This window comes from Streptopelia decaocto, assembly GCF_964273445.1.
Source record: "Streptopelia decaocto genome assembly, chromosome: 3".
Taxonomy (NCBI): Eukaryota; Metazoa; Chordata; class Aves; order Columbiformes; family Columbidae; genus Streptopelia; species Streptopelia decaocto.
This window is the reverse complement of record NC_138656.1, coordinates 58,062,075-58,089,311: the sequence shown is the minus strand read 5'-3', so window position 1 is coordinate 58,089,311 and position 27,237 is coordinate 58,062,075. Positions and strand designations below refer to the sequence as shown.

The window sequence follows — 27,237 nt, the reverse complement described above, 5'->3', positions numbered from 1 at the left end:
TAAATAAATATTAAATGATTTGGAAGCAGATTTTCCTGCAGTGTAATTGCTCTGCTAGCAGCAGCCAAATGTTTTCCACAGAGCAGGGGATCAACACGCCCTGCTGGGAGGGGAGCGATGTTTGTTTGGTCCTCTCAAGTTCACTGCAGGATGGACTTTTTGTGATATCACCCTGGGAGCTGGGGGGCAACCAGCACCTGTTGCCCCTCAAGCAGCTTTCAGAGAGAGAGTGACAAATGAAAACCTTTGAACAGGTTGGCTCCTTTTTGACCCACTCTGGGTCCCAACAGTCTTAATGTCGAGCTGTTGTATATTATCAAGATACTATCCCAAATCACACCCCAGAGTCACATTTATTGAAAGAAGTGTAATTTTGCAGGATAAATCTATTAATTTACCTGCCAAGGCATCCATGATATCTCTTTTCTCTGTGGAGTTCTTTACAAACTAGTAGTTTGTTACTCATTTTATGTGTAGTTTACAATACACTTCCGTGTAATTGCATGTGTCTTGGATGCAGATATTTAGGCTTTGGTATGGCTAAAACATTGTTTGTTTGTGTTAACTTTATAATGTATATAGCTTGGAATAAAAAGAACATTTTCTCACAAAGATGAGATGTAATGGATAGTAAACTAGATGTACATTCATCGCATTTATTTTACTGTCAGTTGTTATAATTGGTAGTCTATGTACAGTACACCTATGAGGGTTTTTTAATGTAAATATTGGTTTTTGAGAGTGCCACTTACCATCAGTCTGTAGCACATTATTTAGAGATTATTTATGGGCTGCTGGTATCTTTCCTACTCTTTTTTTTTTTTTTTTTTTTGTTAAAAAGGACTAAAGGGGAAATCACAATTTAGCATGGAATTGATTTTTACATCAGCTAGTTTTACACAGAATAATATTACAGTATTAAAGAATTGCATTGTCATCACTTGGTGTGAAGCTACATTATGTTTTGTAGCCTTGGCTCACTTATTAATCTTTCTGTAGCACACACTAGTTGTTCAGCAAATGGCACAACCTGTGAAGAAGTAATACTGTTATGTGATTTATATCTCTTCAGGCAAAGACACCAAGAACCGGATCATCTGCCTTTGGTTCTTATATTGCAACAGAGGAACAGCCATGGGATCTGAAAACTTCAGCCAGTTAGCACACCAAGCACTCTGAAAATACGTATCCAGAAAACAAAAGGTAAGCCTGCTCTGTCAGTCAAGCACAAGTCTGAATTGCTCTTAAAACTAAACACGTGCATGGTGCATTAAAATGTGCATCCCACAGTGGAGAGGACCTTGTGAGGCTCTGGGCTCATCTACACTGGGCAGATCAAGCGTTGTGTGCCCACTGAAGCCCAGCGTGGTTGCTGCACTCACTGTAGTGAGCAGGGGGGGTGCAGCCAAATACAGCCTGACTCCAGTGGGATACAGATACACTGAGCCAGCAGGGCTCCTGTGGGGAGAGGGAAGAGGAGGGTGGGTGTAGAGAAGTGAATTTACAGCTGGTAGGTTTTCCCACTGTGAGTCTACATAGAGGCACAACCTGTCTTACCATGGCTGCACCAGGGGCTGCAAGGGAATCCCTGCTCTGGAGCCTGCAGTACCTCCTGTCCCTCCTTCATGGACCTTGGCATCTGCAGGGCTGTCTCTCTCACATATTCTCACTCCTCTCTCCTGACTGCTGCTGGTGTTGTGCAGGCTTTTTCCCCCATTCTAAACTGTGTTATCCCAGAGGTGCTACCACCATCGCTGACGGGCTTGGCCTTGACCAGTGGTGGGTTGGACTTGGAGCCATCTGGCATTGGCTCTGTCAGACATGGGGAAAGGTTCTAGCAGCTTCTCACAGAAGCCACCCCTGTAGCCCCCCTGCTACCAAAACCTTGCCATGCAAACCCAATACAGTATGCCAGTCTTTGAGTCTCCTCAAATACAACATGCATTAAAGATCAGCTGCTACTTAGACCAAGCAAAAAACCTGGAGTATGTAGATTGTGTGGCTCATGATAAGTACATCTCCTTGTGTCTTGCTTTCTACCTTGAAGGACAAAGGATGCAGATCTTCTGGTGAAGCCTGCTATGGAGAGTAGAACCAGTTCCACACATTCATTCTCTTTTAGCCTCCAGAAATAGCTAAAGAACAGATACCTGGTCTCCACAATGTTTCATGGGTGTATGGGTCATTTTTTCAATTAGTTCAAACTCACAGTGTTTATTTTTCCTCCAGTTGCACTGCACCCGTTTTACCCGTTTCTCTTGCCTTTTCCCAAAGTAATTAATTTAAAAACAAACATGTTTTTAGCAAAAGGAAGTTAGAACATAAATGTATTGGAAATAGGACTGTTTTCTTTCCTTGCAGGCAAAACAGGCTCCCATGTGTGCCGTACACATTTCACAGGATGAAGGCTTTAATAATGTTGAATATTAGCATTTTGCATTTGTGTTGCTTTGACTTGCCATATTTTTTGTGTTTATTTGAATTTTTCCTTTCCACAGCTTTTTTTTTTTTTTTCCTATTCCCCTCTGTTTCTGATCATCTTCTTTCATCAGGAAGAAGATAAGCACACCCTGTAAGCCAAATTGAAACATCACTTGGCTATTTCATAGATAGCATGAAACACTATCCCTGGAGGGTGCTACTTGCAAAGTGTTGAGGCAATGGTAGCCTAGTTCAGCCAAGATGCTAAATGGTAGGGTCCTCACACACAGCATAGCCCAGCTGCCTGTAAGGGGGGGTCTGAATTTCATTCACAAGTTCAAACCTTGTGTGCCATCGGCACAGTTTATGACACCTGCACTATGTGGCTGCAGGCTATATTCTGGACATCTCTGAAGGGAAAAGTCCAGGCATGCTCACCACCTTAATGTGTGCCCAAGGCGGTCTGGATGAGTGAGGGACAGGCACACTGTACTTCAGCCCATTAGCATGTGTAGCAAGGCCTGCTCTTCATCTATCGTGTGTGGATAAACCAAAGTAACCACAAGATACACAGTGGGGTTAAAAGATGATGGTATAGAAGGAAGCACCTCATGGTGCTTTCAGACATAACAGGGCCTAAAATCCTTTCTGGGTTTCTTGCCTCATTTTGGAAGAGTCTCTGATTTCCCACTGAAAATCCTTTATGCTGATGATTTTGTTGATTAATCTGCTCAAGCTCCTAAATGTTACTGTTCTGAATAATCAAGCTGTATGGTTATGAAGCAGCAGTAGATGGAGGGCCTCCTGCTTACTGGGACTCAGGTGCACAACTGCATTGTCCTTCCATTTCTATGGGAAGCAAAAGTGAAGAATCGTTTGCTTAAAAAATGTTGGAAAAACAGAGTCTCAGAGCCATGAGGAAATGTCTGGGAGCTGCTGGCAGTACAGTTCAGGAAAGAAAGCACAGGGTGTCGTTATGTGATTCCGGTGCATGGTCATCTGTTGTAGAAGCTACAAACCTCGTGGACCTTAAGGATGTCACTTTTGAGTTCTAAAATCCTGTAACTAATCTGAGCCATTTGCACAGCTGAACAGACTCAAGGTCTCTTAAGTAAATTGGAAATACCTATAATTCTGCAGGAAATTAGGGAACAGTTAGGTAGTCTCCTAGCAGAGGAAGAAATAGAAAGGAGTCATAAAACCTCTGGTCTCTGGGAAAAGTCTGGGTGAAGATGACTTTCTAATAGAATTTTCTAAACTCTTTCAGTCTCACTTGGCTCCTGTCATATGGAAAAATTTTCGTAAGGCCAAAGCAAAAGGGTTCCATTTCAGCATTAATTGCACTGTTGGGTTTTCTTAGCTCTCTTTCCTAGGAAATAACTCACTGATCCACCATTTGCAATAATTAAATTACAGACCAATTCTTTTGACTAATGTGACTCAGAAGACACAGGTTAAAATAGCATCTAGAAAATGTCTGAACAGCATACCTTATGGACAAGAACATGGCATGTATCTTGAGGTTCACATTAATCAGAAAGCTGCTACAGAGTCTATAGGCCTGTTATTATAATTTGCTATTTTTAAAATTCTCTGAAGTAATCAGAAAATCAAGCAGCTCAACATCCCTAAAGAGAGCTGCTTCCCACCCACCAGCAGTGGCTGACTTCACTGTTGACATAAAAACCATGAAGATCTCAGTCTAGTGTTCTGCCATGTAATTGTATCCTTAATTTTGGCCTTGTTGAAAGTCTGCTGGAAATCTGAGCTTGTGTGTCCTCATTAGAAGCAATTCATATGTAAATCGTTTAAGATTTTTTTTTAACTTAGAGGAAGAAAGCGTCCCAGTCACTCCAACATTCTGCAGGCTCTTGCTCCTCTTGTGGCTGCTGTGTGGTTGTGACTCTTGGCAATCTGATGCAGAATGAGAGGTTTTGCTGGCCACCCTCTCGGCTTCTCTTGCCTTTGCTGCTGGAGAAAGCATCTGTCAAGAGACTTCACCTTTTGTCAACCTTGCTTTTAGTCACTGAAAGGACACAAGATGAAACTCTGCTATCTTCTACACATCTGTGCCTGGCATACACCCATGGAAGGTGCTTCCCTCCCTCCAGTCAATAGTAGCCAGCGAGTGATCAACTTTTCTGCATATTGGAAGGCTTAATTTTTGCTCTTCTATGTACAAAAATAAGCTGAAGTGGCAGCTTAGCAGTAGCTGAATGACATCGTAGTGTTAAAATAGAATGACTTTGAAAAGATATTAAATAGTCAGATGAGTTCTCTGGACCTTTATCAGTAAAACTGATGAAGAAGCATATGAGGTAACAGCCAAGTGCTTGCTTAAGAGTTCAACTTTGATAAAGTTTGGGCACTTATTTGTTCTGAGTATTTCTGGAGTTGGAAGTGGAAGTTATCATAAGTACACTATTGAAAGTGTTGACAGTGATTTGAAGGTGTAAAGGAATATTGCATCTTTACCATGATTCCTGTGCTTTTGAGTTGGATGAGCTGAGTCCTTCACACTCTTTAACTGTTCCTAAAATATAATGTCTGAGGTATTTGTCTCTAAGAAAGCTGAGTCTCTGTTGCTTATGAATAAATTTTAAACTATTGCTGAAGGTGTTCAGAGCTTCCCTTTGGCACTTTCTTATTGTACATATACAATAATGTAGATGAGTGGGACTAGGTAGCAGATGATGAAATTCCAGTTGGCTAAAAACTGTTTGTCAAAACCCTTTTTCTTGTATAAAGAATTCTACATGGAAAGGTGGGGGGACAAAAAATAAGAGTCCAAGGTAATCTGGAAGGCAGGTAATAGTTTATTGTTCATTAATTGTCCAGTTCATTGCAAAAACAAATTTAAAAAGAATCTAACAGCTGCTAGGAATCTGACCTTGTGCCCAGAAAATGTGTAAAAGCACAGCTGGCCCTGTCTGGGCTGGAAATTGGCTTTAAGACTAACGGCAAAGACTTTATTTCAAGAAAGTACTTAGCTTTAGAAAATGAATAGGGGCTGCATGTTCCAAATGTCATCTGTCAATTTAACAAATGGCAACTATATGCACATCTTAATGCCAGATTGCTGTTTCATCAGGCTCCTTGTGGGTTATTCCTTCTCCATAGCTGGCGTTTTTCTAGCTGGAGCGGCAGAAAGGCAGGAGGGCAGAGGCCCCTCACCACTGCTGCTCCGTGGCACAGCTCCTCGCTGCTTTCCAGGGCAGCAGGAGAGAAAAGAGTGCAAAATGAAAAAATCATGGATGAAATTGACAGGGAGGCAGATTCCTTGGTACAGCCAGGTTGAGCTCAGCACAGGACTAGGCACAAAGTTATCTTGGAGTTAGGTTGGTAATTACAGCCTCGGTGCGCAGGTTAAGTGCTGATGGCTGCTGAGTAGCGCTTCCCGGTGCTGGTCTGAAATCTGAAGTGAGCAGGCAGGTGGCTCCAAACAGGAAAACTCTGTAGTTGTGCCGCAGCATGTAACGGAGGATTGAAGGCCTGCCTACCTTGAGTAAGACTTCCAGGAACTAATGAATAGACGTTTCAGTACAACACACTGAAGTGGGTGAGCACTGAGGAAACAGCCACGGCACAGGGTTAAGGTAAAGATGGGAAAGGGACAAGTCTGAGCCCCCTCACTTGGCCCAGCGCCAACCCATCACAACGCCAATCCGTCACTTCCCTCTGCACTGCCACAACTCTGTAAATCCACAGGTTGAAGCTCCTCGAGCTGCAGCTGCCCACACTGATGTTGCCAGCTCTTCCCTGCGGTGGAAACACTACTAAAGTGCCCTACGTTGTAAGTAATCAAGGTTTTGTTGCGACCGTGCCTGAGAGCTTCCAGTTCTTCCTGTTGTCACGGGCAGCTTGAGCATCCTGACAGGATGAACACATTTAACTATTAAAAGTGCACTAAGCAGGTATAGTTTTGAATGATTCATTCAGGCTGGTGCTGCCAGTACAAATACTGCGCAGCATGACTGGAAAGAAGTTGGAGAGGTTAAGAAAATTAATTTCATTTAAAAAATCAAGTATTTGCTGTCTCCAGGGTCAGGTTTAGTAATAACAGGCTAGCCACTACACAAGCAGAGGGTTTCCTTGCCAGGGAGCTCTGAGTGTATGGTGGGGCCAGGAGAGCAGCCAGGTAGTTTTGTTCCCAGGCTAAACTGACTTCATTTGCTTGTACCACTGGCATTCAGAGAGTTGATGCTGTGATCTGTAAACCACAGGTAACGTGTGCTACTCTCCCTCTATCCCACAGCACTCCTGCTAGGAAGCTACTTCTCCTCAGGAGTCTTCCTGCTTGAAGGTGAGGGGCTCAGTAACTGAGCTGCTGCATCCAGCACCTTGCTGGGAGGCTTTTGGGAAGGGAAAACTGCATTGGGTCCCCACAAAGTGCTGGCACACACGCTGAGATCTGTGCAGACGCAGCAGAGGTCTGTTGGGGAGTAAGGAACAGAGTTTACCACGAGTCCAGTCTCCTCTACAACCTCTTTTCCTGCTCAAATTTGTCAAATTTTTTCAAGAAAAGCAAGATTTGCAGGGAGGTAGTATGTAAAAACATGTACTTAAATATTTTCATTTTACTTCCACTAGGTGTGTGGAAAAAGCTGGTGAGCTTTTGAACTCAGTGTCTCCACAGCTGATTGTTGAAAAGCTTGTCTGTTTTTTCCACCTCTATCATTTGGCTCAGTAAAAGATACTGCCTCTCCCTACAAACCTTGTTTCTCTTGCACAATATGGCTGCACAGATAATGGCACTTGTTTATATCCTTGCAAATTAATGTGACTGTAATGGTTACCTCTCAGACTTCAAAAGAGAAAGTAGGAACCCAAGTCAAGGAGAATGTCAATTTTTATTACCCTGCCTCACAGAGAAAGCTCCAAAGGTTAAAGAAGTGCCACGATGAACCTTCCCCCATATGTAAATGTGAAATCCTGACACCACAAAAATCAGCGGCCAGGCAATTTCCTCTCCAAGAGCACTACAGCCTGAGTCACTTCTCAATTTCGGAAGCTGTCCCTGCTTTATCCAGCAACATGGGCAGCCCCACAAATGCCGCAGTAGCAGAGGCTGGCAAGTGCGACCACAGCTGCGGTCACTGCATCGCTCTTCAGCCAGAAAGCAGCAACCAGCCCAAGTCACTGCCCCTGGAGAGGGCAGAGTTAATTACACCATGCTAAATGTTCAGGTCTACAGAGCATTTTATTTTATCCTCTCCTTTTTGTTTTTTTAAAAGACAAAGGAAAGGCGCTATGTGAAAACATCACTATGGAAACATCATGGGCTCACTTGTACTTGCCTGCCAAGTGACTACCTAACCGAACTTTTACATCCTATTGGATTGCTGCTGGCCATCTGCTCTCCTTCAAACTTCTCTGAATTCCTTATTTTCCTGAAAAGTTCATTTTTAGAAAGGAGGAAGGAGGAGGCAAGGGGAGAATCCAGCATTCTTGGTTAGCACAGAGCTATTGTGAAAAAAGAAGACAAACCCACTTTGGGGCAGCCCCTTAAAAAGACAAAGATCCATGTTTTGCAAAGTAATTTCATAGAAAATACCCTGTATCTAGATGCACTTTAATGATAAGAGTATATACTGGCAGCCACAAGGCAAAACAAACAGCTGCTTCTAGTACTCTCACACTAATTGTCTTCCTCTCCCCTTCTCTCATCTAGCCTCAAACGTATTTTCTTCTAAAATATAACAGTTACTGCCTACACTGGAGCTGTTGGCTGCAGGCTCCCTAGCCTTGCTCCAAATAAAACACAGAAACAGATTTCCTGCCAAGCACTGGGGAAGTTTGAAGGCTTTAGTTTTTTAAAAAAAATATAATCTTTTTATCAGTGCCCTAAGCCTGCCAAAGGTAATTATGGGCCATGGTGCATTTACGTTAATGTATAGGACCTACAGACATTTCAAAAGCTTAATGGAGAAACTCAATACATGTACATATTGAAAAATAAATTAATTAAATTAAACTGTCATGTAAAGATATCACTTAATTTCGCAGAGCGGAAGGCACTCTTAATGGGAATGGAATGCATCAGTGAGCATTTCAAAACCCAAAGCTATAATTTAAATTCAGGTTCTCCTCTTGTGCAAGTCACAAGACATATTTATTATAGCCTTGGATTGTCAATTGTAATTAGTTTAGCAGAGACAAAGCCGTGTTGTTTTGCTTCCTTGCCCTCCTAGCTTATTCAATATATTTTGATGTTAGACTATTGACAAGCAAACCAAAGGCTGAAATAAAATCAGGTTTGCCTGTGATGAACTGGCAAAAACACAGTTCAAGGTAAATGTAATGCTGAAGCCTACGGATTTATTTATCAAGCAGCAAGGGAAAAATGGTGAGGTGAGCATTTAAACTCTTTAAATAAACCAGTTGAATATATTTACTTCTGCTGTTGAGGCCTGCTTTGTGGCAACATAGACACAAACAGATAAAAATGAGTAAAAGCACTGTGAAAACGAATAGCATCATTTATAAGCTGCTGGTCTGAGTTTTTCCAGGTGGCAGCAACAATTAAAATTGTTGCTCTTGACACTTTTATGGCTCGAGCCAAGGCCTGAGACCCAGATCCCCAGCATGCAGACAGCAACACTTCTTCCAGGCTGTGCAACCCATCAGCTCTTCATTCCCGGGGTGCCCCTGGCATGGTTTGCTACAGGATTTTATTTGGTAGCAACAGCTACAAACCAAGCCTGTGCTTCCACAGTCATGAGCAATTGTCTCCTTCTCATTGAATAAGTATTCCAAGAACAGCTCAGTTCTTTTTCTCACATTCTTCTTTCTGTAGTCTCCAATTTTCTTTCCTGTTAATTTAATTTTCTGATCTGGAACACTGAAACCGCTCAGCTCACTGGGCTCTAACTGTCCTGGCTGCCTCCTGCCTTCTACCAGCCCCTGTGTTGAGCTCAGCCATGGAGAGGTTTCTCTGAGCCTGAACCTGGAGCCTTCTGCCCAGGACCTCTGTAAGTTCTCGTGGAGCACTCCAGTTTGTGGTTAGGACGAGGCGCAGCACATCAGACAGGGACAGTGACCCCAGGACATCTCTGAGGAAGCCAGGAGGACCAGGCTCTGCTGCTGGCGGGTTGCAGGAAAGGAGGACGGCCCTGCGCAGGGCGGCAGGGAGAGGATGCAGCCACCAGCCTACCAGTTCTGGGGATGCCACGCCATGGCTCTGATGAGCGGCTTGTCTTCAAACATGAGTTAATATCTTTCTTTTATAAAGACACCTTGGGTATCTGCATTTGTTCTTATATTAGTAATAGGATTTTAAGAATGGACTACATTTTTGCTTTCAGTGTAATCCTTTAGCCATTTGTTCCCCAAGCTGATTATTACACTTAACACCCCCCATTCATCTTAATATTAGACTTTTTTTGCTCACACATTACACTAAATAGTAAACAATACCTTTTATAACCTAACAATAGTTTTTAGCTTGCTATGCTATTCCTCTTTCATGCTCCTTTTCTAAGATGCACATTATTACCCTTGATTGCTCTTACGAGAAATTTAAAAATTTTTGTCACCCTCTTCAGATTCCTTTGGCTTTGAGTGAGACTTAAACTGTTTTCTAAGTGACAGGTTACCACTGGCTACTATTATAAAATATTTCTGTTCCACTTTTAAGGATTGCAGAATTAGACACAGCTTTTAGTATTTTGTCCTATCCTACTATCAGTAATCTTTCTACTTATTTACACAGCTCCTACCATCACATTATCCAAATGCAGACAATATTCTTCTTTGAAAGAAGGTAGTGGAGAAGGAAAACATTCTTAGTCACTCCGCAGAAGAAGAGGTGCAGAGAGATTCATGTCCTGGTCCAAAACAATCCATAGGCTGCAATTCCTACAGTCACTGATGTCAGTGACAAGCCAGAAATCTGATGTCTTCCTTTAATTTGGACTTCAGTGACTTCTTCAAGGTATAAGAAAATTATGGTCCAGTTGAGAACTGAATGTATGGATCTGCACAGACAAATAGCTATTTTGTATCACCAGCCAAATGCCACAACCACAGGTCTGACCATTCCTTGCCTTATAAAGCCATCGCCATCATTAGAAACAGTCTTTTCTTAAACAGCTTTTCCAGCTTAGCTGTCTGGTTCAGGAGCCCTCATGGTTCTGAAGCTGATGACATCTACGAACAGGGTCACAACTGCTCTTGCTTATGGGAAGGAAAAGACTCAAGAGTGCTGTAACAGTCAGGAGAATAGGACAGGTCACAGGCACCAGTGGAAGGAATACTATTTCTAAACTCTGAAAACAGCTATTGTGGTAAAAATACTTCTTTCTCACATTCATTTGTAAACAATAAGTAAACACACACAATACAAATTCTAAGCTATTAGAAGCAATGGTGACAAAGTAATGCTCTTTTAAAAACACTTTGTAAAGTATTTATTTGAGTCATCTAAAAGATTCAATCATATTCAGTTTTTATAGTAATAAAATTCTAACCCCTCTTTTACATAAAAAAAGCTAAGTAATTTCTCACATTTCTGAGCATCAGCTGAATAAACAGCAAACAGTTTCATGCTTAAGATAAGTATCCACTAAGAGGTATATAATACAGACTGAACTGTACTTGTATTCTTAATTCATTAGTGGAACTGTAAGGCCCTCTTCTGGATTATAAATTACTGCATGGGCAAGCACAGTGCATGGAAATAACAAAGCCAAGCCACGCTACAAGAAAATAAACATCTCAAGGATATTCATACTGTTACTAATTTCATTGCTTGGTTTTCACAGGTATCTGCCCCTCTCAGTTGTTATAATTTAGTAGCCGACAACAACTTCAACTTCCTAATGGATTCTTAATGATAAAGCATTTCTTATGCTAATATTCACAAGAGGAGCAGAAAGTCTAAAAGAGTTGTGGAGAGTTTCTTCACAACTGGGTATAAAGATGCTGTGCAGCCAACCGATACTTGCTTATGCTTATTAGCAACAGGATACACAAACTGAGACGTGATTCTGCAAACACACCTGTCTACACAGGTACGTGACTTTCAGAAGTTAGGTTTGAAAATTTGGCTTATGCTAAAGGGGGTGTAAAAAATAATGAAGATCCATTAAAATGTTTTTATCTCAAATCTTCAAGGACTGTACAATTCCTTATGTGCCTTTTGATTAAAAATACACACAAGGAGTGTGAAGGTGTTACAAATGTAATCTTCCAAGACATTTACTTGGATTTGCCTAGGCAAACAGCTACTATTGAAAAGCAAGATGCTTCTCCACAGACAGAAGAAAATACTTATAATGTGCTGGACAGAATGGCATCGTTTTAATGGATCCCTCTGTCTGTAAACAACTGAACTTGAATCCTAAATTTTCCTTTTTCTAAAAACAGCCCCTTATTCTTCTGCTTGGTCATGTATGATAACAAGAAATCACATACATAGAAACGCAGGAATGGGTAGTAAGTGTCCTATTAGTAAAAACTCTCTACAGAACATGAAGACAGTTTAATTGGACTGTACATTTTAAAAAAGAAGGATGCTGAAGAAACCTTCACCTATCATTTTTTGTTAAGTTTGTCTCCCAACAGTATAGGGCTAATTACGATGGTCCTTCTTCCGTACTTTTGATTTTGGTGCTGCCAAAAAGAAAAAGGGAGAAAAAACATCAGAAGTGAAATACAGTAATACCAGTGCCAGCATTCTTTTGCATGAGGTTGGGATCAAAATGGATCCATTAATGTGAAACCTACCATTGGGATTTTCTTGTCTGTAGAAAGCTTTTAACATTTCCACTGCTTCTTTGGCACGATAGCCAGAAACACACTGTTCAAATGAGAATGATGTTCATGAGTGAATCTGAGAATAACATATTCTCTGCTTCACAATAATGCCTTAAGTACAGAATAGTTGTAAACAACTGTACTGTCTATTCCACTAATTTAACCTGTACCTTTAACTATTTGGGCGTCAAAAAAACTCCTTTTCAAGCTGAACACCTAATATGTTTGAAAAATAGTATGTTGAGGCTGAGTAAATAATTTCCCTAATAACTTAAAGTTAGGCAGAACAAATTTTCTTAGTAACTTGCATAAAATTTTAATGCAATCTCCAATTCCTTTCTTATTAATGTGTTTCCAACTTCATTATTCTTCAAGCACTTGGAAATGTAAGAGACATACACCTACGTATTTGTAGATAAGATTCCTACCAGAAAACATATATCCAACACACCTATTCTTTATTCCTAACAGTCACCTCTCAGGCCTTGTTGGTCCTTCCAAAATATTTTTCCAGGGTATGAACATTAATGATAAAGTGTTTAAATGTCACTAACACTAAATGAATCTCCACCCACACTAGAAAATAACAAATTACACCTATACATCCCACTGCAGTTGCCTACAGAAACAAAGGAAGGATTTGTAGTAGCAAGAATCTTTTCCCTTCTTTCTTCTGAACACACGGAAGAATTAAATACTGTGTGTCAATATTAGCAAATCAACACTCTTCCAGTAATGATTATATTAATTAATTCAGATGTTAGTCTCACAAACACCCTGACAGAAAGATGCTTAATATGTTTACATTGGACTGACAAACAATATCAACATCCTGACTGAAATTCTTTCCAAGCCTTGAGCCTTCAGTGCTTATTTACAATGCTGAAATAGATTACTTGTTTTTTACATTCATTACACCATAAATGTTAAGAGTGGAAAAGAACTCCTGGAACCCTAGTCAGTATCTTTGTATAAAGGCAGGATCATCTACAAATGCATATAATGTAATAAACATAATACTATAACTACTCTCTATATGTGTGTATAGATATACTAGTATAATGCTGTAGAATTGCTAAATTTATGTATACTGTACCTTCTCTGAATGCCTGTCTAGCCTTTCTTAAATAACAAAGATGCCTCATTCTCCCCAGACACTGTTCCAGTCCTTCAGTATCCTTACTGTTCAGAAAGTTTCCCAGTATCTTAACTAAATCTCCACTGTTACTTTTGCAATCCATATTTATTTCGGGATTTGAATTACATGAAGCAGATATAAGCTGATGCATTTTACCTCGTGTGCGGACAGACTGAGAGAAAAAATACAATTATTTCCAGTGTCTCAGCTAAAACCAGTAACTTACTAAGTTGCTGTTGCTTGATCTTTATTGATTACATACTTGTAATATTTCTCTCCTTTCCTCCATGATGCATCCTTTTAGCTATTTTAAGACTGTCACCAGGCTTTTCCTCAATTTCCTTTAATTGAAGGATTTGACTTTAAAAGAAAATAATGTAAAAAATTTAAGTTTACTTGACTTCTGATCATCTTTCATCTGAGTTCTCTTAAACGGATGCATAACGTTCTTAAAGCATGGTAATAAAGCGAGGCACAGCATCCTAGCTGAAAAACAAAGGAAAACATTTTATAGCTTACTTCAAATGGTTCTCCTGTGTCTACCATGTCATCAGATGAGATGCTCAAAACTGAGCCACAGCCTCCAAATCGCTCATTTCGACAGCCATATACAACCCGTGGAATTTATGTGAATAAGTTAAGGTATTAAGTTAAAGTGAAAAGCAAGCAGGAAGTAAAACAGTCTGATTTAAGTAGTCATTAAATTTCACTAAAACGTGCTTGTACTTTTCAAACTAAATTAGTTTGCACTACAATTCCTCTCTCATAAAATCACAAGTTACTTCTGAGTAATGTAAGATGTATTGCTGAAGATGCACATTCAGCCTTCCTCAAAAAAGAGAAGCCTGAATCCCAAAGCAGAAGCATACAAAGCCCTGGTCTACCGATTGTTATAACATTCAAAACTGAACAGTTGACTGAGATTAGATCATTTTACATAAGAACAGATATCTCTAAAATGTATTTTTACATCCCCAAGGGAAATTGTTCCTTGTCATAACTGCACCATTTCTCTTTCATTCTTGAGTCCATGCAGTAAATGGAGGTGGGTGCAGGCTCTCAAACCTTAATGTGGTACCCCTCTTGGCTTTGCCTGACAGTGTCAAGCCCTTCTCTGCGGGCTTACTGCCAAAAGAGTAACATTTCAACATCTGGTTTCCCAGCACGAGTAAGCATGAAAGGATACTCATCAAGCGCACAGCAGCTGCACACATGATACAAGGCTCTACAGTTACATACAATACTGTCTGTGGAAACACTTCTGTATAATCCCTGTTGTGTTGCTTGCACCAGTCAAGGACTCGATCAATTGCGACCATTTCTGCATGTCGAGTAGCCTAGGAGATAAAAACAAACATTTTCTTAAAGTTTGCAGTGATTTAGAGATATAAGCTTCTCACTTATACGGCTAAAAATGAAATAAAATGCAGTGTCATAAAATCACTCTTTCAAGTCAAAGGCACAATTTGCCCAACATCTGATTTATTAATAATGCAATTATTTTCACTCCCGTTAAGGAAGTAACGTAATGCTTTCTAGAGGAGTCTCTTTTTAGTACACTTCTTTGCTGGTTCAAGTTGCAGGAGAAAATTCAGACAGCCCAAAAAGCAGAATAAATACCCAGCCCAGGAAAGAGAATATTCAACCTCAGTCTCACATGTGGCACAGACAAGATCCACAAGCGCAAAACAGTTTTTTCTTCTACCTGTCCCCAGGCAGAGGACTCTGCTCAGAAGTTCTCTGTCATACCAGCATAGTAAGGCAAGACATGAAAGCTCTACTTGAGAGTTAAGGGACACACAACAGCCCACTAGAACAACTGATCTAGCCCACTGTGCTTCCAAGAGCAAGAATGCACGCTGGGTTACTCTCTCTGGAAATACTAAGCAGCTGCTCCTGGCTGGTACCTTTTTCTCCCTCTGTCAATGTTACTGTGCCTGCACAGAATAAACATGCTGTGAATACACAATAATTTCAGTACAGGTCTGGAACCGGTTGGCCTGCAGTGTAGACACAGTCTGCATCAGGTTTAACGGTGCCTGGGAATACATACATGTACAGTAAGTCCCTCAAGTAATAGGCAGGGATTGCAGCATATGCCTGATTACAAAAAGACAGAAGAATATTGATTTTTTTTTTTTAATCCAAGTTGACTGAACGATTAATATCTCAGAGGTCACAGCAATAGGTATGGCACAAAAACCTGAACAGAAGAATGTGCCAGTCCCGCTCTGAAATGTCCGCAGCGGTGTGTTTTGCCAGTCAAATGTCACAGCAAAAATAACAGAAATTACTAGTTATAAAAGGACTCTACAGTTACAAAGCCTCATGCTAATTTGAATTAAGGCTGTTAGTACTTTCCTTCTTTTTAATTTATTCTGAAAAAAGGATGGTTTTGACATGGGCATTAGCCTAAGACTTCATCAATCCAAATTATACTTCTACCTCTGCTACATATATCTTTGTGTGACCTCAGAGAGCTTCCTCTCAAGAGACAAACTTGGGTTAATGTTTAGCACTGTGAAGATCTGTGGTGAAACCTGTGAGATGCTCCATGTGGCAAAGGACTCATGAATAAATAAGTTAGTGATAAGTTTAATACTGTTTAAAAATATTTTAAAACTCCTGCACAGATCTACATTGCTGATGCCTACATTAGTAAATAGTGCAGTGCCAGAGGAGTGTATTTGTAGAGCAAAACAATGCTGAGGACTCAACACCAATTCAGGGGAGTTCACACCGGCCTAGCTCCAGTTTAGTCCCAAGGACAGTATATTCCAGGCAGCAGCCAGTGTGCGTTCAGTATGGTCCCCAAGTGCATCACTTCACTATAGCTTCATCTGAGAGGAATACAGTTTGCCATCTCTGAGACGCAAACCAAACCATGGTTAGCAGACACAATGAAGAAATTTAGTCCATGAGTGCATTTGCAATCTGAACTAAGATAGCAGTGAACCCATGGAATAAAAACATGGGTCCAAATCAGTATGTGGACACGAGTCCTCCAGACCTACTAGTGAAATGTTGCCTGGTTGAATAAATGAGATCACACAGGTGAAGTGTCAGCGCACACACCTTATGGAGCCACAAAGCACAATGCCCGGTAGCAGAACAATGCCTCAGAACTACTACAGCTACCATAATTAAGAAATGTAAGCTGTGGCTATTCTAGTTTTGTGCCCCTCAGATCAGAAGAGACATGAATACCAAACTGTTTTTTCGACTCCTAAGCAGAAATTGAAAACATATAAGCAAGAAGCCTTCATTACTGGAGGAAAACATGCCTCTAACCTATGACACTGCTTTATACTAAGTACATCAAGTAGCTTTTAGGTATCTGCTGATCCTAAGAGAAAAAATTAAGAAAAGCCATGAAGCTGCTCTAAGTCATACCAGCTTCTGCAGTCATAGAAGACAGCTACACAAAAGAGATTACACCTAATACAGAATATTACTAGATCCCAATGCATCCACATCTTAAGTAATACATATGGGTTTGGTCATGAAGACACGGGAACAACAGGACAAATCCACCACAGGGTGAGAAAGGATTATCCAAGTTACAGAACTGCCTGCATACAAAGACTAACTAGACTACAGCTCTTAACATGCTAGATACAGTCATTAGTTTTCCCAGTAAAGATGGCTACGGTAGAGTTTTCTAAAAATCAAGAATGCAGAAAAGCAAACAGTAAATTGTGATGTATTGTTTCTCATAAGAAGCAGGCATCCAATGAAATTATCAGGCAGCAGATTTAAAACAAACAAAAGGAAGTACTCTGTCACAAAGCAAATAATTAAATTGTGGAACTCATTGCCACAGGATGCTATGGAAGCCAAAAACGTAAATGAGTTCAAAAAAGGTTTAGACAAATTCATGGAGGATATGTGCACAGACAGCTATCAGAAACAATGGTCCACATGCATTCTTGGGCTCTGGAAGTGCCTGCGCTATTCACTTTTAGAAGTGGAAATTAAATGCAAGGCGAAGGGTTATGCTATTCTCTTCTTGTTTCTCAAGCTCCTTCCTTAAGCATCTGCTAAAGGTCCCTCTTAAAGACAAGATACGGGGGAAAAACTGACTTTCTAGGTCTGTCTTAAGACTTTGTATTGTATTAAGCTATGATGAGGTGGTATTTTTACTTATTTGCTGTGTGTAAAATAACATACAAAAAAGACGACTTTCATTTTGCATCACTGACTCAATTCAAAAGCTTCTATAAGCATCTACGTTTTTTTAACTTGTGCAGCCTCACAATTTAAAGCAAAGAAAACAAAAGCAGGTAAGAGTAGCAAGGTAAAAAGAGAATTATTGGAGAGTAGCAAATGGTGTTCCAAGAAGAAATTATTTGAAGCTGATGTCAGTGGGAAAAAAGCCTTGACAAAGCCTTAAAATAGTGCCCCAAACTGTGGCAAATGTTTTATAGGCAAATGAAGATATCATCACTTCTCTGAAAAGCCTGCTTTCTAAATCTTAGACAAGAATTAACAAGGGAGAGTGAAGGGGGCGAAAGCTCAAAGTTCTATATTAACTTGTAGCTTCATTAGCAATTTAAGAATGTAAACAATACTTCATTTTCAATTATTGTGTACTGTATTTGCATGATGATTTGGGCAAAGATGTGCTACAATTGACCCAACAGGAGACAACACAGAGGAAGAATTCTGCATGTATCAGCAAAGGACCTAAGACAGAGAGCATTTTAGTGGGAAGCAAATGACTGCATCACAAATAGGAACAAAGATGTGAAAAAAAAACCCAAAACAAAGCAAAGGTTGGGAAAGGTCACATATGCTATAAGGATGAAAATTTTCAGGTTGGTCTGAGGCAAAACGGTGAGCAAGCAAGTGTAGGAGATGCCAGAGGGAACACAGTACCAGCACAAGCTTGTGAACATATCGCCAGGCTGTTGAAAACGAGTGTCTCACATGGACTGTTGTTGCACTATTGCCCAGTGAATGCAAGTAATGACATGCCTAACTATTCTGACAGGCTGATGCTGCAGCCGTGCTCCTAAAAAATTAAAATAAATACAGCTGTATATAAACTACCCTCTTCCAATACCAACATATTCCAGAAGAATGTGATGATGACGAATAATCTTGCAAATAACTCCCATACAGGGAGCGGCAGCATCTCTGACATGAATGTGTTCAGTTATGGAGGTGCAGGGCAGAAACAAAGTCTGCATGGTGACAGGAGACAGGCTGAAGAAATCTGAGAGCTTTCTGCAGTTAAATCTTTTTGCCAAAATGAGCAGTTGAGGAACAGAATGAAAGAAGGTACAAAGAAGACAGTACCTGCTCCCAATTCCAGTCAGTTAGATCAGAAGATGCAGGGAGTTACTTAAGGTGAAGATGGAATTTATTTCATGCAAAGCCTAGTGGCAAATTGGTTCCTGAGCAAGGGCAGAATTGTAGGGACAGACTGCAGATCTAACTGTATAACTGATAACTTCATAAAAGTGGGAATAAAGTTTTCAGGGAGTGAAAAAAGCCAATATATTATAACATTACATTTAGGAGGTCAGAAAGCAAAGGCTGAAGGAAGAATTGCCAAACCTCAAACATGCAAAACAAGTTGCATAAAAAGTGAAAATGTCTTGAGATAAAACATGTGAAAAAGGAATTAGAACTGCTATAGTGACCTTGAGATGAGGCTTAAGTATAATTACAGTGCTACTCCTAAACAAAATTAACATTTTGCCTTTTCAATAAAAATAACGTGGAGAATGTGGTCAAGGGACAGAATGAGAGGATGAAAGCAGAAATTACAGTGTATGAGATATAGAATTAGGACATTAAAATAATGAAATTGCCTAAGGCACAGAAGAGGGATGAGGGGCAAAAAAACAAGTTGATATATTATCTCCATCAGAAAAAGACTAAAGAACTCATGCATGAGGCTGCCGATCTCATAGCAATGCTTTTAATACATCAAGGGAGAGTATCATAGGACTTAAACCTGTCAGAGCAAAGAGTCACCATAATAGGAAGGACACACAATCCTCACATCTATAGATCAGGATAGTCTCAACAGCAAAACAGGCAACAAAACAAACTTTGAAGGTAATATAAGGACTAGTCTATAAAAGAAAAAGGAAACAAAATACAGTGTGGATTTACATAAGACAGTCGACATTAAATTAACCTAGTAACTTTCTTTAACATTTTTTTTCTTCTAGGCAAGAGAAACACCAATTTCATCTCCCTGAACTTCTACAATGCATCCAGCACAGCTCAACATAACATGTGAAATTACTGTCAGTCTGGGGAAAACCACACAGCACAAGCAATATAAAGTAAGCAAGCAAAAAAGAGAAGTTGCCAAAGACGCTCAAAGATCATTTTGCTTAAATATCTTCAGTTATGACATTGGCATTAACTGGAGAAACACCAACAGAAAATAGCTGACAATGTGATGCCTTTCATATGATGAGCATCACTGAAGAGGTGGATGGCCTTACAGATCGGAGTAAAAAAAATCAAAACAACAAATGAAGAATAACAAAACAGCATGAAAGACCAAGGAAGCTCCAGAAATGATGGGTGGACTTACTTCCAGGGAGAATAGGAAGTATTATTGCTATCGAACAAGGCACAGGAGAAAGTCCATCTGGAATAAAGCATATGGTTCTGGTTAAGTGAATCCAAGAGAGATGAATCAAAGCTGGAATGGAGAATTATTAGAATGAACACAGAAAGCAAGCCTGTCTTCTGAGAGGAGATTAAACGGTTGGCTTGGGGAAAACAGGGAAAAACAAGAGGCAAAAGGGAGTATTATTTTATACAAAGTTATATAAAGTTATCTCCAAGGTATGTAAAAAAACAAACAAAAAAAAGGACGATGCTGGTATAAGAACCGAGATAGAAACAGACTATAAAAAGTTTAGAACGGGAAATCAGATGTTTTCTAGCCCTCTGAGGAATGATGTTCTGGAGAAGTCCTCCAATATGAGCTGGGACAAGAAATTACTTTTAAAATGAAGCTTGGCAAATTTATGATGTCTGCTGGAACTGCTGCAATGGTTGAAGAGGTTTTTTTTCCCCCAAGATTGCTCCTAAATAATGCCAGAAATCATTAGGAGAAAACTGAAAACAATTTCCTGAATTCACATTTCCCAGCAAGTGCCCCTTTCAAGTTCATGTTTTCTTTTAGACTATATGGAGCAATTAAGTTATCTGACATAAAATTTAGAAGCACCAAGTACCCAGCATTTCCAGTCACTATAATATAAGCATTTATGAAAATTAAACCACAAAATAACTGAACTTGAGCTAAATAGAAATTGAAAAAACACTTTCAAAGATAGTAAGAGTTTACTGTTTCCAAAGCACAGCGATTTTTTAAAATCTGACTACTTGGATTGAAGCATGTACCTTCAGACAATCCTGATGTTAACACCAAAGAAGTCCAAAAGCTTCCCTAATAATTTAAAAGTTATTATTTTAAGTTGATTCTGATTTTGTTGTCTCATTGTTTACGTTCTGCCTGTTTAATAACATGGGATTTTTACACAAGTTTAATATCTCTGGCACAATTTTCCCAAGAAGTGTCTGCTTCCCCACAGTGCTTACACTGATTTAACTTGAAACACCTTGCTTCTCTGTCATCTGGCTTTCTTGAGTTATATTGGAAGTATCATCATGAATTATGGATTGTCCTGTAGCACTAATTAGCATAATGATTCATCTTTACTGTTACATTTTTGATCTTAAAAAACCTCATTTTTACCTTTTATTGTATTTTCAGATTTGAGACATCTAATATAAATTACAGCCAGATTCTGCAATCAGAGTCATTTCTACAAAACTTCCAACTGTATAAAATATCTGTAGGTTTCAATGGGTCTCACAGCATGTGTAAGGTCTAATTTGATGGGTAGAATTGCAAGCATGAGGTCTAAAGTTTACAGGCAATATCATTTTAGAAAGAAAATTTTGTCAATTGAAGAATTTATGTAAACTAGACATGAGATTTTTGTTACCATACAGATTCTATAACTCTACACAACTTCCCAACTCCTTGTCTTCCCCTTGGATCTTCCAAAATGAGGCTATCATTTATTACTTTATTTGTACAGCAGTTTTCCTAGAATAGCAACAGAGCTGGATTTCCAATTTATATTTAATTGTTTTTCAGGTAAGTGTATCACGTAACATGAAAACACTAGTTTGCTAGAATTTAAACAGAAAGGCTGCACAGGTCACACCTACAGAACCATAGAAAGTCCTGAGGTGGACGGGACCCACAGGGATCATCAAGTCCAACTCCTGTCCCTGCATAGGACAACGCCACAGTTCACACCATGTGTCTGAGGGCATGGTCCAGTCTCTCCTTGTACAGTGTCAGGCTTGGGGCCGTGACACCTCCCTGGGGAGCCTGTTCCAGTGCTCCACCACCCTCTGGGGGAAGAACCTTTTCCTAATGTCCAACCTAAACCTCCCCTGGCACATCTTCCTGCCATTCCCTCAGATTCTGTTATTGGTCACTAAAGAGCAGAGTTCAGACCCTGCCGCTCCTCTTCCCCTTGTGAAGAAGCTGTAGACCATGATGAGGTCTCCCCTTACTCTCCTCTTCTCCAGGCTGAACAAACCCAGTGACTTTAGCCACTCCTCATACAGCGTCCCCTCCAAACCCTTCACCAACTTCGTAGCCCTCCTCTGGACACAGCTTAATATCTCACTCTTCCCTCGCTCATAACCCCCGTGTGACTCTAAAGGCCTCCAGAGAGCAGGTGTGAAACCCAAACACCTCCTGGGGACGACAGAGTCTCCAGTCCGCACCATGACTTTATGATCCTCCCCGCTCCGCTGTCTCCCGTTACTCCTGGCACCCTCCCGCTGTCTGCCCGCAGCTGGGCGCCGAGGTGGCACTTCCCCAAAACCGCCCATCCTTCCCTCAAGCCCTTCTGCGGTGACGGCCCAAGCGCGGCCCCGCCGGTCCCCGTACCGCCCCGCCCCGGCCCCACTCACGTTCTTGGTCTCGTTGACCTCGTTCCTGCCCCTCCCGATGGCCTGGCCGTTGTGCACCAGCAGGCAGCCCACAGGAACCTCCCCGCACTCCAGCGCCTCTTTGGCCTGCGGGACAGACGGACAGGCGCGGACAGACAAACGCACGGCACAGGACAATGTTACTCGCGGAAGGCACGAGCCAGGCGTTAACGAAGCCCAGTCCTCTCGCCCCCTCAGCGCTGCCGCCAGGGAGGCCCCGGCCCGTCCGCCCCGAGGCTCCCCGCTCCCCTCAGGCCTCCTCCGGGGCTCCCGGCCGCCCGCAGCCCTCACGGCCGAGAGGTGCGGCGGGAGCGCCCCGAGCCTTGCCCGCCGCCCGCACTGACCATGTCAAAAGCCTGGTCCATCCAGTGTAGGGTCGCGGCCTCCTCCTCCATAGCCGGCACCGGCGGAGCGCGGGCGGTGTTTCCGGGAGGCCGGGCGGCGAGGTACGGCGGGCGGGGCCGTTGCCCCCGCCCCTTCCGCCGACACGGGGAGGCGAGGGGCGGCCGGGCTGGGCGCGCAGGATGCTGCGGTCCCTGTGGAGTTTCCTCAAGCGGCACAAGAAGAAATGCCTCGTCCTCGGCACCTTCCTCGGCGGTGAGTGCGCGGCAGCCGGGCTGAGGGGCGGTCATAGGGGTCGGCGCGGGGCCGGCCGTGGGGCCTCTCCGTTCCTGCTGAAGCGCTCCCGGTTCCCGCAGGGCAGGCCCCCTCGGAGGCGGCGCTGAGGCTCGGTCGCTGAGCCCGACGAGCGCCTGCTGGTAGGGTGGGTTCCCTGCCGGGAGAAAAGCTCCTTTGCCCCGGGGCGAGCCCAGCGCCGGCCGCTGGCGTGACCGGCCCGGCGATGCCCCGGGGTCGGTTGGCCTTGGCCCGGTCCCGCCGGCGCCGTGGGCTTGTTGCGCTGGGAGCTCCGCAGGGGCGTGGGGCGGCCCTTCGCCTTGCACCCACCCACCGCCTTCGGGACAGCCTGGGGGGTAGCAGGGTTTTCCTCAAAGGCAGCGGGGAAGATCTACACGTCGTCTCTGTCAGTCTGTAAACACTGGGACTCGAGTTGTCTGGGTGTGCTTGCGGCGGGTGTTGGTGTTGCTTTGAAACATTTAACCGTGTGAAGTGCGGGTGATGTTTCTAGTATTATTTTTAGAACGGAGGCTGAAAGCCTGTACTTTTAAAAGTGACTTGTGCATTGAGGTGAATCGTCAAATGTAAACCAGCCGTAGACACAAAACTTTTCTGGAGACGAAGACTTATATTAATTACGCAAGTCGTTCTTTCTCCCTTAAGGCTGTTGTCTAACCGGTAGGGTGGTTATGGTCTGGTAGACTCCTCCTTTCCTTGAAGTTATTATAAAGTTATTTTTTTAGTTATTTTTAGAATTTGATTTGTAAGAACACCTTGGACTTATCTCTTGTGTTTAATAATAAAATGTGTATCTGTGCAGCTGGAGATTAGACACTCCTCAAAAGGTACATCCATGTCTTTGCATGCTCAGCCATCAAAAATACTTATGTTACTTATATCTTATGCAAATGATTCAGAATTAAATATTACAGAGATGTTAAGGAAAGTTTGTATTTGTTTTTACCCACTGGAACTTGCCTGAACAGTTAACCGTTCTGAGGGCTGCAGAGTTTTTGCAGTATGTTTTTTTCCTCATGTTCAGGTGAGTCTCTTGTGAAAGTGAATGGTATATAGCTATGACTTGCCTTGGTTGTTGTGTCCTCTGCATCCTTTTAGCATGATTTCCTTCTAAGTTTTTTCCAACGAGTGCTGATTACTATACGATAGGAGGTTAGACGATGGTTACTGAAGTACTTGTCAGACCACTTCTCCAGTTCACGCCTTCACCTGCAGGTTTTCTGACTCTGCAAATACAGCATAACGTAATGTTTACCAGTTTCTGAGCCACCACACTTACAGCCCACCATGTTAAGTAAACAGATTTGCTTTTGTATACCATGCTGTAACCTGCAAGCTGTTCCCCCTTGCCTTCAGCTGTCTTTGTGAGAGTGGTGGGTGGAGAAATGGGAATAGTAAAAACATAAGTTGTCCCAATTTTAGCTAGAAAATGTGGATCAATGTCCAAGTGGGAAAGCAGATAATGGGGAGCTTGTAGTCTTTATGGCCTGAAATCCTAAATCAGTCATGTATAAACAACCCTCTGCCAGCCTGCAAACCATCTTAATATTACTGAATTTGCAGCTTTTTCCGTATTATTGGTGCTATTTACAGTTCAATGTCACTTTCACTAAAATGCTACTGACTCAATGAAGTACACTTAAAAAAATGATCAGGGACTAAAATAAAGTCATTTAAAGTATGACTAATCCAAAAACCCCAAGATGCACCTCTTCTAACAAGCATTTCAACTTCTGACTGAAAATATTAAACTGTGCCATTGTTACCTGCAGCATGGATCGAGTACCTGTTTCCTCAGGCCATGTTGTATTTGAGGACTCTGTAGATAACTGCTTTTTTGTATTTGAGACTCCGTAATAAATCAGGGCATCGACAAGCAGGAGAACATTATTAGCTGCCACCAGCTGCAGCTTGCACCATGATATTTTAAGGGAGCCTGGGAGATGGAGTGATTTACTGCAGAGCACTGCATTACAGTTTTTCAGCAGCTGAATTGCAAGTGTTTTGGCCCTCTGTATATTAGTTATGGATCAGACCTTAAAATAAGCCCAAGGGCTATGGTAATGCCACCACCAATGAGTCAGAACCCTGAGATCAACAACGGACTCTCCTCCAAAAAATACTATCTAATGTTGAAAAGTAGAATGCAACTTCACGTCGCTGCTTTTACTTGAAGGCAGAATATTAGGAAGTGGCTGAATGATTTAAGAAAAGCATCCAAATCTCCTCATTTAATACCAGTGACTGAAATCTACATCTCCCTAGTGTGTGTTTAATTTTTTTTTTTTTTTTTAAGAGCTGCAGGAGCATTTTCTGGGAAGGATGGTATAACAAGGAAAATGGGATATCACAGGTTTTAATGATTTTTAGTCTTTAACTCACACATGGTCAGATATTAATGTGAATATTTAATGATTTTTTTCGACAGTACGGAAGAGTGTCTACATTGTTAGTGATACAATGTTGCCTCAGCGTTGTGTTACTGAAGAATTACTGCACCAAAATCTGAGTTGGTTGGTCGCCTTCCTTCTGCTAACTGAGATGGGTTCCTTGTGCATTATAAGTGCCTGTCATGCTTAGTGTGATTTCCGTCAATCCCAACATTGCAACAAATTTGCTGCTTATGAAGATACAAAACTTGTAAAATAAGACCTCAAATTGAGGGAAAAGCAACTGGAATAGGTGTAATTTTCCCTTAACCATAGAGAAGGGTTGAGATGGCCTCAACTTTGCAAAAATCACGTGCAAACCCTTTCTTCAGAAGTCTGTTCTTCTAGCAGTATAAATTGCATACTAAATCTCTTCAAGGAAGTGAAATCTAGTGCTGTGGGATCAAAGCCCCTAGAAATATTTAAAGTAGAGAGGGAAATAAGATAACAAAACTGCAAGGCCATGTGATGTTCACTTGTTCTTGTTGGATTGCTAGATTTACCTTAAAGTGGTTTTTATCTCAGTGCTCAGCGTTCAAGGCAGATTTCAGTGCATATTACAAAATGATTCAGTGTTAAAGTTCTCACATTGCAGTAGAAGAACAAGTCCAGGGTGTGTCTGCAACGTGTGGTTCTGATTTCAGCAGTGAATGCATTATTGCTCAATTTCATCTGTTGCAACCTTTGGCTTACAGAAAAGACAGTTCAGAAATCTGTCTGTTTAGCAAGGAAAGGTGTCTTGGTTTGTGAGTGTGGAGGCGTTAAATAGGTTTTGGTGGGACTCAGTGGTGCCAAGGGAATAAGGCATTAGTGCTTTTCTATTTTAAATAGGGTTTTCAACCATAATGGGGCATTTATATGTCAGTTGATGCATGGCTTCCTTGTACATAAGGACAAACCACAACTTACGGAGCTGTTTGCTCTAGAAGGGTGCAGGCTTCTGTGTGTCAGCCCAATTTCTACATAATGAACTACATAATGAAATTCTTAAAACTGAAAAATTTCCTTTTTTTTTTTTTTTTTTTTTTTCTTGTGAGGGTAAAGCTTACATAGGGTTGTAAAGAGATTCCTGAAAACTTAATGCCTTCTGGTTACTCACCCTTCTGCTCATCTCTCTGTTCTACTTATGAAGAAAGGAGAGAGCTGAGGGAGAGGTAAGCTTTAACTTATGTGATGTGAGAAATATCCTATCTGAGGCCACTGGCGTGAATATGTGAGAGCCTGCCGATTCTGTAAGCTCCTTCCATTATTTGTGTTTAGAGGTGGGAAGAGACTATACAATGTTCCAGGCGAAGAGGGCTACACAGACAAATTAGAGCATATTTATCTCAATTCACTGTTAGAAGATTAATCAAAGTGTTGCTTCCAAAGTATATGGATTGTAGACCCCAGATGTGGGACAGTGCTGTGGTTTAACCTCTGCTGGCAGCTAAGCACCACCCACTCCATCCCTTGCTCTGGTGAGATGAAGGAATCAGAAAGATAGAAGTGAGAAAACTCACGGCTTGAGATAAAACCATTTCATAACTTAAGAAAAAAGAAATAATAATAATATTAAATTGAAGCAGAAGAAAGGGAAAATAAATTAGAATAAAATAAAACCCAAGGAAGATAAGGGATGCAAATGAAAACAACTGCTTACCACCAACCAAGCAATGCCCAGCCAGTCCCTGAGTAGTGGCTGCCCCGCCAACCTCCTCCCTTGTTTTATATGCTGAGTGTGACGCCATATGGTGTGGGATATCCCTTTGGCCAGTTGGGGTCAGCTGTCCTGGCTTTGTCCCCTCCCAACTTTCTGTGCACCCCCAGCCCACTTGCTGGTGGGGTGGTGTGAGAAGCAGAAAAGGCCTTGACCTGTGCAAGCCC

General features: G+C 41.6%; 2 protein-coding genes across 2 annotated transcripts in view; one reads left to right on the top strand and one right to left on the bottom strand.

Annotated features, from left to right (window-relative positions):
- Positions 1–10,800: 10,800 nt before the first annotated feature.
- Positions 10,801–22,798, bottom strand: ADAT2 (adenosine deaminase tRNA specific 2). The gene is made up of 6 exons (XM_082048869.1): positions 22,654–22,798; positions 22,292–22,396; positions 14,502–14,652; positions 13,835–13,941; positions 12,148–12,220; positions 10,801–12,033 (listed from the first exon to the last, which is right to left on the bottom strand). The coding sequence occupies exons 1-6, from the start codon at positions 22,702–22,704 to the stop codon at positions 11,993–11,995; spliced, it is 528 nt and encodes a 175-aa protein (XP_081904995.1). The 5' UTR covers positions 22,705–22,798; the 3' UTR covers positions 10,801–11,992.
- PEX3 (peroxisomal biogenesis factor 3) overlaps positions 22,754–27,237 on the top strand; it is a 19,016-nt gene continuing 14,532 nt past the window's right edge. Inside the window, exon 1 of the mRNA XM_082048868.1 lies at positions 22,754–22,906. Within this exon, the coding sequence (XP_081904994.1) occupies positions 22,834–22,906 (73 nt within the window). The 5' untranslated portion in view covers positions 22,754–22,833. The remainder of the gene's footprint in view (positions 22,907–27,237) is intronic.